General features: G+C 42.3%; 1 protein-coding gene and 1 long non-coding RNA gene across 2 annotated transcripts in view; one reads left to right on the top strand and one right to left on the bottom strand.

Annotated features, from left to right (window-relative positions):
* The first annotated feature begins 42 nt into the window (after positions 1–42).
* LOC115519273 lies at positions 43–9,939 on the top strand. The gene is made up of 3 exons (XR_003970449.1): positions 43–311; positions 4,232–4,346; positions 9,550–9,939. It is a non-coding gene; the product is annotated as an uncharacterized LOC115519273 (long non-coding RNA).
* A 4,416-nt stretch (positions 9,940–14,355) lies between these two features.
* ANKRD31 (ankyrin repeat domain 31) overlaps positions 14,356–15,967 on the bottom strand; it is a 144,451-nt gene continuing 142,839 nt past the window's right edge. Inside the window, exon 26 of the mRNA XM_032593356.1 lies at positions 14,356–14,718. Within this exon, the coding sequence (XP_032449247.1) occupies positions 14,573–14,718 (146 nt within the window). The 3' untranslated portion in view covers positions 14,356–14,572. The remainder of the gene's footprint in view (positions 14,719–15,967) is intronic.

Genomic DNA, 15,967 nt, shown 5'->3' on the forward strand with positions numbered 1-15,967 from the left:
CAGCGGGAGCTCCCCGCCCCTGCACTCCGGGGTCCCCGCTCCAAGCTTGGGACAAAGTTGTGAGGCGCGCGCGGCGCGCTCCGCTCCGGCCGAGCCGCGCGGCTCTGCGCCGCTGCCCTGAGCGTCATCCAGGTTCGGGTGCCTCCCCGCGTTAAACAGACGAGAAATCCGAGGTCCGGGGAGCCAAGAGACTTGCCCAAAGTCGCTCAGAGGGCGGTGACAAAGCAAACTTACATCTGCGACTCCTTGCTTTCCCCCAAGGCTGTGCTCTGTGAAGCTCGGGCCCTGCAGGATTTGCCTCGCTCTCATTGGTGAGACTGGGACAGTGTCCCACGCAGCCGGGAGGAATATCTAGGAACAGCGTGGGAAGGTGGAGCTTTATGGCCAATAAATAGGGTACAAAGTTGTTTTCCGTCAGTGCCTACATGCCAAATAGACACTCGAAGGCTTCCTTTTTACCCGAGAAAGCGGGGCGGGCTGGGGGTGGGGGGGTCGGTGAGGGCGTCAGGCCTTGAGGGCGTGGGATCCGGTACCAGTCCTGATCCCGGAATAATTGAATGAAAGCAAGCTCAGACCCACTTAACCAACTAAGAAATATCTACAGCTTGAAATATACTAATTTTTGGAAGTGGATGTGATGCAGGCAGGCCAGTCTGAGGACACGGGAGGGGGGCCCCAAAGGACGAACCAAAAGGACCCTTGGCTTCGGGCAGGATAGAAATCACATGTGAAAAGTTTATGGAATAGCGGGAGTGACCGAGAATAGCAGAGGGAGTGTCTGGGAGACTCCAAAGGGGGAATGAGTCTAGGGGTTGCTTTGGGTTAGGGATTTATATTGGAAAGGTGTCCAGGGTATGTGTTCCTTGAGGATTCCAGGAGAGGGGCCAAAGGCACATGACAGGTGAATATTAGGTGTTATTTTAGAAGGTCCGCGGTGTTGATGCCAGCGTCAGCCCAGATTTGATCGAAGCTAATGTCCTGGAATGAGTTTGGGATCTGGCTCTTCTTAGACGTTATCCGGTGTCTGAGAACTTAGGACAGAACTCAGAGAATAACTTTCTTATTTCCCCCTTGGAGTGGGAACATAGCTCCTCTGGTTTATGCAAACGCAAAAAATAGAACATGAGTAAATGGGGCCTAGCAGAAGAACAGCAGAGATGGAGCCTTTCTAAAAATGGAGTCCCTTCCGTTTCCCTATCTCAGATGCTTTATCTGTGCTGGCAGTTGTCTACTTCCAGAAGTCTCCTGCAGCACTCCTGTTCCTTTTAGGGCCAGAGGCTCCTAGGGCCTGACTTTTAGAACAGGAGGCCCACGAGGCAAGTCAGTCACAGCTGGTTTGCTGCTTCCTTCAGTGTCAGTCCGTGTTGACTAAGGGCTTGCCATATGCCTGGTTGGTGGGTGGAGAGCCAGATAAGACCAGACTCTGACACCCAGTGAATCCCAACTAGGGAGCACTGCATAAGACTCCGTATCCTTTACTCCCAGGATCTAGAGTCTGTCCACAGTAGTAGAGACTCTGACACTACTCTGCCTCTTAAAAACTTCTCTGTGCCAGGGGAGCAAATACTTCAAGATCCGTTTTGCAGACACTTTCAAGTAAATGGCCAGCTTTGCACTCATCTCCTTTTCCCCAGTGGGACCTCCTTTTTCTGCAAGAGTCACTAAAGATCAGGTAATTCACTCTGCTTGTCTCCCCCGTCTGCACACGAAGAAGATGATGATAAAAACAAGTAAGGCTTCTATCATCCATCTTGGGCGCTATTCTAAGATATCTGTACAGATTCCTGTAATCATCACAAAGTTACGAAAGAGGTGCCATTTCTATTCTGATTTTATAGATGACAAGAGGGAAGCAGGTGAAGTGAAATAAGTTGCCAATAAATGGAAGAGCCAGAACTCAGACCCTGATGGGCTGCCCCAAGTATCCATACTGTTAACAGCTGAGGAGACTGAGGCCTCTGAGACTGGGATTTGAATGGCCCACCGGCCCACACCAGCCCCCACTCGCACCACCGAAGCTTCTGGTTATCTCAAGCAAGGGGCGTTACGAAAGCCACACTCACAGAATTCCTCCCAAAGAGACCAGTTTTCTTATTCTGAATATATCCAATCAAAAGTGGTTATCCAGGGGCATCTGGGTGGCTCAGTCGGTAAAGGGTCCAACTTCTGCTCAGGTCATGATCTTGCAGTTTGTGAGTTAGAGCCCCGCATCAGGCTCTGTGCTGACCTCTCAGAACCTGGATCCTGCTTCAGATTCTGTGTCTCCCCCCTCTTTCTGCCCCTCCCATGCTCATGCTCTGTCTCTGTCTCTCAATAATAAATAAATGTTAAAAATTTTTTTTTAAAAAGTGGGTATCCATTCACTCACTTGCTCCCCTGTCTCCAACTCCCAGATCAACCTACTTACTAGTCATAAAGCAAACTGTTTCTATGATGGGACCTTAAAAAACACCTTTAGCATAAAATTTGGGCACGTTGTTTTGGATTGTTCTATATTCAGACCATGCCCATTCTCTCCCTGCCCTCTCTATTCACTGCCATCAATTACTCCCTTTCCTTAAAACAGTGCCCTAAGTCTTCCAAAAGCTGATTGTCCAAGGCTGGATGGTGGCCACGGAAGGTCTCTGCTACGCTGTGCAGCACGCTCAGTATTCCTGTTAGTTTCCCAGAGCTGCCGTAACAAATTACCACGAACTAGGTGACTTAAAACAGTAGAAATGTATTCTTTCACAGTCTGGACCCAGAAGCCTGAAATTAAGGGGCTGGCAGGGCCATGCTCCCTCTGAAAGCTCTAGGGAAGAATACTCCTCTGTCTCTTCCTCGCTTGCGGTGGTCAAGGGCACTCCTTGGCGCTCCTCGGCTTGCAGAAACATCACTTCAGACTTTGTTTCCTTTACTACGTTAGCCTTCTTTTGTGTGTGTGTGTGTGTCTTCTCTGTGTCCAAATTTCTGTCTTCTTTAGGGTTATCGGACCCTGGATTTAGGACCACCCTAATCCAGTATGACCTCATCTTAACTTGATTACATCTGCAAAGACCCTATTTCCAAATAAGGTCAGGTCCACAGGTTCTGGGTGGACATGAATTTTGGGAGGACCCTATTCCACCAAGTACCAGCCCTAAAAGTCACTGTTAATGAAAATGTTTGCTTGAGCTAAGGAGGCAAAGAGTTATAAATCACAGGGCCTCTCCTCCAAGTAAGACATTGTAGTTACAGACATAGTCCCTGTACCCAGGACATCAATAACCAACAGGACAGGAGATGCCAAGCGCCAAATGATGGGCCAAATGACAGCCATGCTCAGGAAGTCAGCCAAGGGGACACAGTCACTGAGGACACCACTAAAGCACATCACTCCGAGCAGAGGGCAATCTAAGCACACCCTTGTAGGAAAGCAAAGATAAGTAAGGATAGCTTATCAAAAGCACAGCTGTGAGTGGGGAAGGCGTGCCTGGCAGAATTTTACTTCTGAAGTTTTACTGCAGAAATGAGAGGCTAATAGGACACCTACCATATGGAGTATAAGAACAAGGTAGATTATTTGGCCACAATAATGGTATGTTGCAATGCCATTGCAATTAGCATGCTTTAAAGTGCTCGTTCCTTTCATTAATTTCATTCGGTCTTTTTTTTTTTTTTTTAATGTTCTATTTATTTTTGAGAGAGCACAAGTGGGAGAGGCAGAGAGAGAGAGAGGGATGAAGGATCTGAAGGGAGCTCTGAGCTGCCAGCACAGAGCTGGATGCTGGGCTTGAACTCACGAAACACAAGATCATGAATTGAGCCGAAGTTGGATGCCCAACTGACTGAGCCACCCAGACGCCCCTCATTTGGTCTTTATAACAATCAGAGTGTCATCAGAGAAAAGGACATTATATCTTACATCTAAGGATCCTGGGGCTCAAAGGGGGCAAATAATTTGCTCAGGTCAAACAGCAAATCGGTTGTAGAATTGGTAGGAAACACACTGGCCTCAATAGTCCTTGTTCAGGAATTTCCTTACCAAATGATGTTTTCCCCTGGGTGAGCCTTCCAGTACTGGCTGTGTTGTCCTTGGCCCAAGGAAAGCATCTGAAGAACAGGGTAATCCTGTAAGAAATGAAAAGCCTTCCTAAAGCCATGTGAATTCCAAATTGGAATTGTGATAAACCTCCCCCAGACATCTGAATTGGTTTCACTAAACCTTCTGAGTATTTTTGGCTGTATTAAAGAATCTCCTTTGGCCTTCTAGAAACATAATAGGATACAGTGGCCTTCTGAGAAGCTCAGCTGATTACCTCATGAAAATAGAAGTTGGAGAAGTTGAGATGTTGGATACAAAAGGCAACAAATTACATCACAAAATGGTAAGCTGACAAAAACTGATAATCACAATTTCGTGTTGGATCTCACCAGTGTGGAGTCATGCGCAGATGACCAGATCTTGGCATGTTTGAAAGATTTTCCACTAAGAATCTGTAACTGTGGCAAGCAGCTGGAAGTAAGCAGAAAGTCTAACCTTGGGCTGAGTATCTGATGATTGATGTGTATTTTCCTGGATTTTCCTTTACTTAGTAATCAGGGAACTTGCTATATCCTCTGCTGGCTGTGTTTAATGGTATGTTTAAGGATGAAATGCTTTTGAATCTAGTGTGATTCACTGAGTTCTTACCTGTGCAAAGTGCTACACTGGTTGCTACAAGAGAATACAAAAATATAAGAGACAGTCCCTGACCTTGAAGAAAAGCCCATATCATTTAGGAGAGATGAGACGTAGAGATTAAAAATGGTATAAGTGGGGCTGCAATGATATTCTCAGCAGTTTCTCGTCAATCAGTTGTCTGTTCAGATGCAACTTCTCTTGCCACCCTTTTTACAACAATGGCTTCCTGTACCTCCATATCACCTTCTAGCCCTTTATCTTGCTCTCTGGCCTTTATGACATTTGTCACTATCTGAAATTAATTTCTTTGCTTGTTTACTCTGCTCCTAGACAGAGGACATGGAATTGTCTCGTTTTTTGGTGTATTCCTAGCAGCTAAAACAATGCTGGGCACATATTTGGTGCTCATTAAAATTTTCCAGACAAATGAATGAAGTACATATTAATCAACTGAAAATGGGCCAAGATAAGTTGAATTAATGTAGTGTTTCCCACATTTGACTGATAAAACTTATATGGGCACTATCAAAAAATTTTTTGTGAAGATTTTGATTCAGTAAGCCTGGAATGGGGCCCAGGAATCTGTATTTTTAAGAAGCATCCCAAATGATTCTTTTAATGGGACAAGTTTGAGAAACAGAGGATTAATGCAGTGATTGATGCATTGATGGTGGTTGGGAAAAAACAAAACAAAACTGAAGTTACAAGACCAGTTTCCAAAGATCAGTGGCTGCTCACTGGAATCACCTGGGAGAGATTTAAAAAACCCTGTGGGTGCCTGGGTGGCTTATTTGGTTAAGCAGCCTACTCTTGATTTCATCTCAGGTCAGGTACTCATGGTTAGTGAGTCTCTGCGCTGACAGCACAGAGCCTGCTTGGGATTCTGTCTCCCCCTCTTTGCCCCTCCCCCCCACATGGGTACGTGTGCTTGCTCTCTCTCTCACTCTCTCTCTCTCAATAAATAAATAAACTTACAAAAAAAAATCCCAACAGCACAGACACTACTCCAGATCAATGAAACTAGAATCTCTTGGGATGAGGCCTAGATTTGGTCTGGGTTTTAACATTCAACAGGTGTTCCTAATAAATATCCAAGACTGACAATCCCCTGAGATCTGCAGAAATATTTTATAAGTACTCCATGTATATTGCTAAGTTGTGGTCCAGTGGCTTCCAGCTTCTTGTGTCCCACAGCTAGAATCCTTGATCTCCTAGTCTGGAAGAAACACATGCAGACACTTACACAATAACCCAATTTGGGGAGAACTATAGTAACTTTTTGCTATTGTAAAACATGTAATTGGGGCGCCTGGGTGGCTCAGTTGGTTAAGTGTCTGATTTCGGCTCAGATCATGAGCTCGTGGTTGGTGGGTTCGAGCTGTGTGCTGACAGCTCAGAGCCTGGAGCCTGCTTCCAATTCTGTGTCTCCCTCTCTCACTGCCCCTCCCTCACTTGCATTCTGTCTGTCTGTCTCTCTTAAAAATAAACAAACATTAAAAAAATTTAACAAAAAAGGTTATTTAAAGCAACAACTGAATAAAATCTCATGTACTTCATGGCCAGAGAAAAAAACACATACAATATTTTGAAGGTGAGAAAGCCAACGCCCCTTGGGCATAGCCTAGATGGTTAGAATGAGTCATAGAGAGTAAAAATGCTATGCTTATAATAAAATGGGAGAAAACAGGGGCACCTGGATGGCTTAGTCAGTTAAGCGTCCGACTTTGGCTCAGGTCATGATCTTACAGTGTGTAGGTTCAAGCCCCGTGTCGGGCTCTGTGCTAACAGCTCGGAGCCTGGAGCCTGCTTCGGATTCTGTGTCTCTCTCTCTCTCTCTGCCCCTCCCACACTCACAATCTGTCTCTCTCTCTCTCTCTCTCTCAATAAATAAATAAAAAAAAAAAAAAAAGGAGGAAACATAGGAGAATCCTGAGTTTCTCTCGGAGGCCTACAGAAAGGTGAGAGGTGGCCCAGGAAAGAGAGAAAGGGGAAGATGTGGAAAGAGTCTACAACAGTGGTTCTCAATCTGGCTGCATATTAAAATCACCTAAGGTGCTGAAGAAATTACCGATCCCAGACTCGTTCTCAAAGATTTTCTGTATTAAGTATAGGGATGTAGTGTGTGTGTGTGTGTGTGTGTGTGTGTGTGTGTGTGTGTGATGCAGCAAGGTTGTTAATCACAGGTTCAGAGAGGGGAGCCCGGGCAACTTACCCCTCATAACAACAACAGCTATCATTTATTTTTTTAACGTTTTTTATTTTTATTTTTATTTTTGAGAGAGTCAGCACAGAGCCTGACTCTGGGCTTGAACCCACAAACATGAGATCATGACCTGAGCTGAAGTCCATTGCTCAACTGACTGAGCCACCCAGGCGCCCTGACAGCTATCATTTATTGAGCAACCCCTCTGTGCCAGCCACAGTGGCTGATGCCTGCTTTATGCAGCTTACCTCATTGAATCCTCACGTACATCTGAGGAGGAAGGTACGTTGGTAGCTCCATTTACAGACATGGAAACCTAGAGAGGGTCACAAGGTTCCCTAATTAGAGAGTGGCAGAGCTAGGATGTCGGCCCCGAGCCTGCTCTCATATCCACTGTCTTGTCCTGCTTCAACCAAGGCAGGGTGTGATGAGGTCGTCCTTAAAGAGAAACTCCCTGTGGCAGAGGTCATGTCCAGACATTAAGTTTTGTGCTGTACTGTGCTGGAACTCCTTCCCCTTTATCACCAAGCCTTCCGGGAAGCCCCTGCTCCACAACAGCTGGGGTGGGTGGTGCTTTGGGGAAAGGACCAGGTGGGGTGAGATCAGTATGAGGCAGAGGGATGTGGGAGGTGGTGAGAGCATTAGTGGCTGAGAGCAGTGTCCAAGGACCAAGCTGACCAGTAGGCTGATGGAGTTTCATAGAAAAACAGCTACAGTGGGGCGCCTGGGTGGCTCAGTCGGTTAAGCGTCCGACTTCAGTTCAGGTCACGATCTCGCGGTCCGTGAGTTCGAGCCCCGCGTCGGGCTCTGGGCTGATGGCTCAGAGCCTGGAGCCTGCTTCCGATTCTGTGTCTCCCTCTCTCTCTGCATCTCCCCTGTTCATGCTCTGTCTCTCTCTGTCTCAAAAATAAATAAACGTTAAAAAAAAAAATTAAAAAAAAAAAAAAGAAAAACAGCTACAGTAGAGAATGTAGAGAAACAGCAGCAGAGGGACCAAAAATGGGGCAGTGGCGGACTTCGCCCTGTGTGTTGACTGAGCGGCTCAGAGTCTGTCCCCTTGGCTTCTATAGGAAAGGGACCTCCACCATTTTAGAGAGGGGCTCTCTGGGCTTGCGTTACGACACATAAAATAATTTGTGACAGAGAGCCAGGTTCTTCCACATTTGACTGTCTACTTGTTTATTTATCCTGGATACCTTTTTTTTTTTTTTTGGTTAAGTATCAAAATTTTCTTAAACCTCTCCATATCTACCACTAGCATTTCTGTTTCGGGGACATTTTTACATGAGGAAACCTAATTTTTGTTTTGTTCTGTTTAGTCATTTCGTAACAGTTAATGTGTAGGCATAATGAGCAGAGAACAAAAATGCTGTGCTGAGGTGAAGATGTTGGGTGATTGGCAAGTCTCACCCACCAGCTGGGTAACTTGTCTCACCACTTCCTGGCCTCCGGCTTTGAAGGACATGACCCAACTTCATATCTCAGCCAGCCTGCCAGACGTCATGGAACTTTAAGGTGTCTTGTGAAAATCTAAAAACAGAAATGTTAACTGCTTTTACTTTTAGAAATACCACTATTTACATTACAGCTTCAAATGTTTGCATCTGCCGTTCCTACTTTAAAGTCCCTGGCAAAGTAGCCTAAATGAAAGAATGTGAAGTAACAAGTATGTCCAAGGAATTTAAGGTTGACCATGCAGCCTGTACTCAGGGCTTAAATAGAGACCGAGGCAAGCTGATCTGACCATGGCCTCAAATTCTGTTCCTCTTATTTAGGTCCATAAAAGAATTATGGATGTGAGAACGTTATGATTAAGTTTAAGCAGAAGCTTACTGTATTTCTTGGCTTTAACAAGTTTAAGAATGATATAGCCCTGGTATCCTTCTCTGAAATAGGCTTCAACATAAATGTGCTGAGGAGAAATAGGAGAGGGTGTCCAAAGAAATACACATGGTGGGTATGTGCTATTACCCCTCATGGAACTGGGAATCCAAAGGGACTTAAAAGTCCAGGTCCTCTGGGCACATGCATTCATTTAAAAACAACAGGACAGTTTCCCATGAAAATTGAGTTTGGGCAATATTTCAGATGAATAAGCTTTACTCATTCTTTGTACTGGAACTCCCTAGATTGAGAAAGAGAGAGCCCAAGAACAGATACCAATGTGTTCATATTGCAACTCATCCAGTAAGACTGCTGCATTCCATTTGCCACTTATGTCTCCGTCTGCCATGACTACCTGTCATTCACTGAAGTGAGCAAATACTGACTCCCTCAGAGTGTGTAGGAGGAAGGAGTCGATACGGTCATCATCACTCAAAATGATGTCAATACTCTTGTAATCATTTTGTATATATACAATCAGGCAAATACTTTTGGTTGAGAGAGAGGAAATATATGGTAGCTGACAGCATGAGTTCTGAAGCCAGATTATTAGGTTTGAATCCCAGCTTTACCACTTGGTAGCTGTGTGACTTTGGGCCAAGTTACTTCATTCTGTCCCTCAGTTTCCTTATTTGTAAAACGGGAATAATATCTCTGCCTCATAGGGTGTGGTGAGGATTAAATGAGTTATTACATTGAAAGTGGTTAACAATGACTGGTACATATTAAGTGTTCAATAAATATTGCTCTTAGCCCAACTCCTCCCCCTCACACATATGTTTGGTGTTTTTGTTTGTTTGTTTGTTTGTTTTACTGACAGATTCTGGAATCCGTACAACTGACTACTCTCCTGCACATGGGCAAATCCTTTTTCCTCTCAACCAATCAAGTTAATCCTACTTCCCAGGCCAGTGACTAGTTTACAAACGGGCAGATGGTATAATTCTAGCCAATGAGACACAATGTCCCGGGGTGGTCGTGGTGCTCGGAAAAGATGTGCATTGGAAGAAAGTTCTTTCTGTTCTTCTTCTAATGAGGCTGTTTCTACATGTACACCTCCTGTAATAGCCCAGCCATCTTGGCACTGTGAAGGGAGCTGGAAGAAAGATGGAAACAACAGTGACAATGTTGAGTTGAAGAATTAATGAAGTCTAAAGTTTCTACCTCTGGACTCGTTATAGGAAATAAATTTTCCTTATTGTTTAAGCCATTTTTGAGTAGAGTTTTCTATTATTGTACCTGAAACCTTCTAACTGGTTGATATTTCTTGAGCATCTAGTATGTTTGAGATATTTTATGGAAATAAGGTATAAATCTCTAAGCCTGATATCAACAAGTTTTCCAGCTATTTGCAGGGAGATGAACTATGAGAACGAATAACACCAAGCTGTAAATATTCGGTGCTTGGATCAGGGTGGTCTGAGAAAGCAATACATGAGGTCATATATGAGGAGAGGGCTCAAAGAGTAAAGAACACATAGATGGGCAGAAGAGAGAGGGAATATTCTAGGTAGTATAAACAAATGTATGGGAGAGTTAGGGATTGCATTAACTTGCTCAGAGCGCCATTACAGAATACCACAAACTGGGTGGCTTAAACAACAAAAAGTTACTTCTCATAGTTCTGGAGTGTAGAGATCCAAGATCAAGGATTCAGCGGTGTTGATTTCATTCTGAGCCCTCTGTCCTTGGTTTGCAGATGGCTGCCTTCTTGCTGTGACTCACATAGTCTTTAAAAAAAATTTATTTTTGGGGCGCCTGGGTGGCGCAGTCGGTTAAGCATCCGACTTCAGCCAGGTCACGATCTCGTGGTCCGGGAGTTCGAGCCCCGCGTCAGGCTCTGGGTTGATGGCTCAGAGCCTGGAGCCTGTTTCCGATTCTGTGTCTCCCTCTCTCTCTGCCCCTCCCCCATTCATGCTCTGTCTCTCTCTGTGCCAAAAATAAATAAACATTGAAAAAAAAATTTTTAAAAAAATTTATTTTTAATGTTTGAGAGAGAGCGAATGAGCAGGAGAGTGGCAGAGGGAGAGGGAGATACAGAATCCGAAGCAGGCTCCAGGATCTGTGCCGTCAGCACAGAGCCTGATGCGGGGCTCGAACCCATGAACGGCAAGACCATGACCTGAGCCAAAGTTGGGCGCCCAACTGAGCCACCCAGGCACCCCTCACATTATCTTTTATTTGTACATGTGCATCTCTGTTATCCCTCAATGTGTCCACATTTCTTCATAGAAGTACAAGAGATTGTATGAAGACCTACCTTACTGCCATATTTTAATTTAATCACCTCTTTAAAGGCCCTATTTCCACATATAGTCACATTTTGAGGTCTCAGGGGTTAGGACTTCAACATATGAATTTTGAGGAGACATAATCCAGCCTATAATAGGGACAAAGAAAGAATGACTTGCTTTTAATAGTGAGTCAAGGACTGGAGATTATTGGCAGATGAAGCTCGAAGGTTATGTTAGGACCAGAGAGTGGGGGGACTGGAATGTTGGGCCTAGATTTTACTCTTGCAGCAGCAGGGAAGGAAAAGAGATCTTTAAGAATAATTTGGCACACTGTGCATGTTTTATAAAGAACTGGGTGAGGGAAATGGGGTAGGATTGCTGTTGCACATAGTCTAGATATGCACTGATAAAATTACTGAACTCAGGGAAGTAAGGTGGAGGGAAATGAACGAAAGAGAAATTGAGAAAAGAACAAGATGTATGCTTGGACATTCCCAGCAATCAGACCTGTGGAGTCCGTGCCATAGTAATTCAACTCATAAAAAGAAATATGATTTTATCATAATAGGATTGTGAGGTCTGGGACATTGTGGTTCCAGCTTCCTAACAGGACTGACTACCTGTCTGAAAGGGAATAGGCTTCTTTGTTGAGTATGGAGTATCCCAGAGGTGGTCAACAAGTTAATGTTATAGAAAGGATACAAATATCAGGTAGAAGACTGGATTGTTAGCTATTCTTGGAGGTCCCATACATGGCTTAAGGCCAGAAGCTTGAGGGTTTCATTTAGACCTCAAAATAGCAAAACATCTAGCAAACACTCCACACTGTTGTTTTCTCACGGGGATGATCTGGGGTATCCATAGCTCTCTGAACTCCAGACCCTTTTGTTGTTTAGTTTGGACAAGACTCAGCATGCCTCAAGGGCACTGGGGATTATGTTAGTTACCAGTTGGTAGATACATTCTTAATGGGATTAGAAAATTAAGTTTAAGAATTTGACCATTAAGATGAAAACTCAGAATTTTAAGTTCTTGTACTATCAACTTAGAACGTATGACTTTTGTAAATTGTAATCACTAAACAAAATACCTGCTTATTCTTTAAAAACTATTTTTTTAAGTTTCAAAAGAAGCATTTGTTGGTTTTTTTTAAGGTGAATCTACACTGCAAAAGCATCCTTCCACCCTTCCCAGTCCAACTCTCTTAAGGGCAGACACTACAAATTGTTTTCTTTCTGGCATTCCAGAGCTTTTACTCGACATATCTGCACCGCCCCCCCCCCCATGCTCATTATCTACAAGTACATATTTCATGACTCATCAAGTATATGTCACACACATAATATAAATACATGCATATTTATTGGCTATAAAAATTATATACACAAAGGCACATTTTTTATTCAACACAATCAGGACTTGCATTAACCACTACCTATCAACGTGAATTTTTTTCATTTATATATATAATTTCTCATGTTAGTACATATATTTGCAAATGAGTCATGTTTTAAACATTTCCTTAAATAACAAAAGCCAAATAGGCCACCTCATGTACATTATTCAAGATTTAGGGGCACCTGGGTGGCTCAGTTCATTAAGCGTCTCTTGGTTTCAGCTCCGGTCATGATCTCACGGTTTCATTAGTTTGAGCCCCACATTGAGCTTGGGATTCTCTCTCTCCTTCTCTGTCCCTCCCCCACTCACTCTGTCTCTCTCTCAAAATAAACGAATAAACTTAAAAAAATATATATACAAAAATAGGGAGGCCTGGGTAGCTCAGTCGGTTAAGCATCTGGCTCTTGATTTCAGCTCAGGTCATGATCTCACAGTTTGTGACATCAAGCCCTGTGTTGGGCTCAGCGCGGAGTGTGGAGCCTGCTTGGGATTTTCTCTCTCCACCGCCCCTCCCCCCTCCCCACCATTCCCCTGCTTGCGTGATCTCTCTCAAAATAAATAAACAAACAAACAAACAAACAAACATTAACAAAATTCTATAATGTTAAAAAAAAGAATTAGAAAAATATGGTAATCTGAAGAAATGATAATAGCGTAAGAAACTTGTTAGTTCTCAAATATTACGACATGTAGGGGTATTCTAACCTGAACATTTTCAATGGACTCTCACAAGAAGAAAAATGATCCAAGATGTCTTTACACTTTTATTAATATGCAAACCTTTCCAGGTGCTTCCTTTCCAGATATTTAAAATTTTTACTTGAACAAGAACACACGCATAGTACGCATTTCAAAAGGTGCCAAAGAGCACATGTGGTTCAGAGTCCCCCTTTCTTCTCAGTTCACTAGCCCCACGATTTTTCTTCCCACAGACAACTGTTAACCAGTTTCCCATGTATTCTAAAGATATTTATGACTCTATACATTTAAAATAAGAAAATATCAAAAAAGCAAGATTGTATCTCCCAAAGTCTAACACTTATGAGAGTAATTTTTATCACAGTTTGGTTCCTCTACCCAGATGACCCAAGCCACGGAGTCAAAAAGCTTCTTTGGGTGCCTAGGTTAATGACAGATAGGCAAAGAATAAGATGGCAATCACAGGATTAAGATAGACCCTTGAGGGGTGCCTCGATGGCTTACTGGTTGAGTTGGACTCTTGATTTTGGCTCAGGTCATGATCCCAGGGGCAGGAGACTGAGCCCTGTGTTGGGCTCTGCACTGGTGTGGAGCCTGCCTAAGATTCTCTCTCATTCTGTCTCCTTTGTCCTTCCCTCATGCACACATGCATCCTCTCTCAAAAAGACAGACAGACCCTTGAGAACTCTTGCCAAGTTTCCTTTTTTAAATTTATTCAGGGGAGGGGGGGACAGAGAAAGAGAGAGAATCCCAAGTAGGCTCTGTACTGACATGGTGGCTCTATCTAAGGGATCCTGAGATCATGACCTGAGCAGAAATCAAGAGTCAGATGTTCAACCAATGTGCCATCCAGGTGCTCCCCAAGTTTCTCTTATAAAAATCTTTCTTACAAAAAAAAATAAAAATCTTCTTGGCAATGTAGCAAAAGGTTAAGTATATCCTATTTAAAATAATCAGCCACCAAATCAACATTTGATTCATTTTTTGTTCTAAGACTTACCATAGTTACAGTTTTATCTATGCTAAATTTTATGAAATTTAAAATAAACCTCTTTCATAATTTTATATTTTGGTCACAAGATAAGTTCCAAAGTAAATGGGGGAAGGTACCAGGACATTAAGTTCTTGTTTTAAGTAGATACACTTTAGCCTGGCCTTTTCAGGACCATTTATCAATCTTTTTTTAATCCTTACTTCCCTTTAGTTAACTGTTATTTATACAAACGTAGAAGTATTGACTGAAAGATGAGTTTTACATTTATGTTAATAAAAAGAAAGCCAGAGATTCAATGTGGTTTAATTCAAAAATGCCTTTATTACAATGGCAAAAAAGTATTTTATCTAACTACAATAGTTTGAGTTCTATTTTTTCTTAAAATAGTAAACACACATCTTAAGTAGCAACTCATAAAGTGTGTATTAAAATAGGCCCTCCGGCCCTTATAAGATAAAATATGAATGTGGCTTAATAATATGAACAAATACCTATTAAATTATTAAGAAAACAAGGTTTTAGAATGTTAGCTCTTCGCATTCCACATAGAACTTCCAATGTTGATCCATTATATGGCATGGGAGAAATTCTTGATCGCTGATTAATAGAACTTCTTTTATTTGTAGATAATGTGGGATGCTTTGCATTGACTCTCTGGAAGTTCCTATTTAAAGAAGAACCAACAAATTAAACCCTATTTTTAAAAAAATAGTATTTAAATTTGCTTATTACAAATTTTAGACCCTAGTCAAGTCTACTGAGCACAAAATTAGATTTCTGACCAAGTCATAATTCACTCACTCTATTTTCCATACCCAAGATAAAGCTATAAATCAGCATTGACTTCTTGGGAAAAAGAAGCCTGTCTGCAGTATAAAACACCAAGGGAAGAAAAGGATGACTGCAGCTTCTGAAGGTGGTTATATAAACCCCTCTGTGCCATAATTTCCAGTAAATTGAGAATGAAACAGTAGTGAGGACTAAATGGGATAATGCATGTCAAATGATTGGCTACTGAGTAGCATATAGCAAATACTCAATAAATATAAGCTGCTATTATTATCGTTACTTCTTACTGAAAATAGTATTAGGCTGGAAGACAGATAATCAGTTTTCTAGGCCACACAAACTTGTGTTGTCTCATGCAAGTTTTATGGCTTCTCCGGCCCAGTACAACCCGGAAAATAGCCACAGTGTGAACATTTGGCTCTTCTCGTTCCTCCTCGTCCCCAAAAAAGACCGCACAGCTAACTAATGAACCATTCTACTCATGCAAGAAGTAGGAAGAAACCCATTTTCCTCAAGCGAGATCACCAAATATTAGATATTCTGCATAAGTCTCCTTAAACTGAATTGCTAGCTTCATCACTAGGCAAAAGGACAGGCTCATGCACCTATTCATGTTATCTAGTGGCCTAAATTAGCACTTCAAAATGACAAGCTAATTAGTTAGGTTAAAAATAATTTTAACTTTTACTTTTCTTTCTCCTGTAACATTTTAAAAAATTCCCTTAATAGATCGTAAGTAAAAATAATCAGACTCATTATTTTAACTGATAGTTCACTCCTCAAACATCACTAACCTACGTACTCCTTTCATTCAACCCATGTTACCTCTCTGGTTCTCAGTTTCATCATCTGTAAAATAGGTCCAAGACTAGATGATATAGAAATTTCACTTCTTTGCTTACTCTAGTTGTAAATGGAAATGAATATATATATATCATTTTCCCTTTGATTGGAATTATACTTCTTGTTCAGAAGTGTATATATATACATACACATTCTCATTCTGAACAAGAAGTATAATTCCAGTCAAAGGGAAAATGATTAGGAATTATTTTAATAGATTGTAAAAGTACATCTGCTATAGTTACACTGGGGAAAAAGTCAATTACGGCTATTTAAATACA

This window comes from Lynx canadensis, chromosome A1, assembly GCF_007474595.2.
Source record: "Lynx canadensis isolate LIC74 chromosome A1, mLynCan4.pri.v2, whole genome shotgun sequence".
Taxonomy (NCBI): Eukaryota; Metazoa; Chordata; class Mammalia; order Carnivora; family Felidae; genus Lynx; species Lynx canadensis.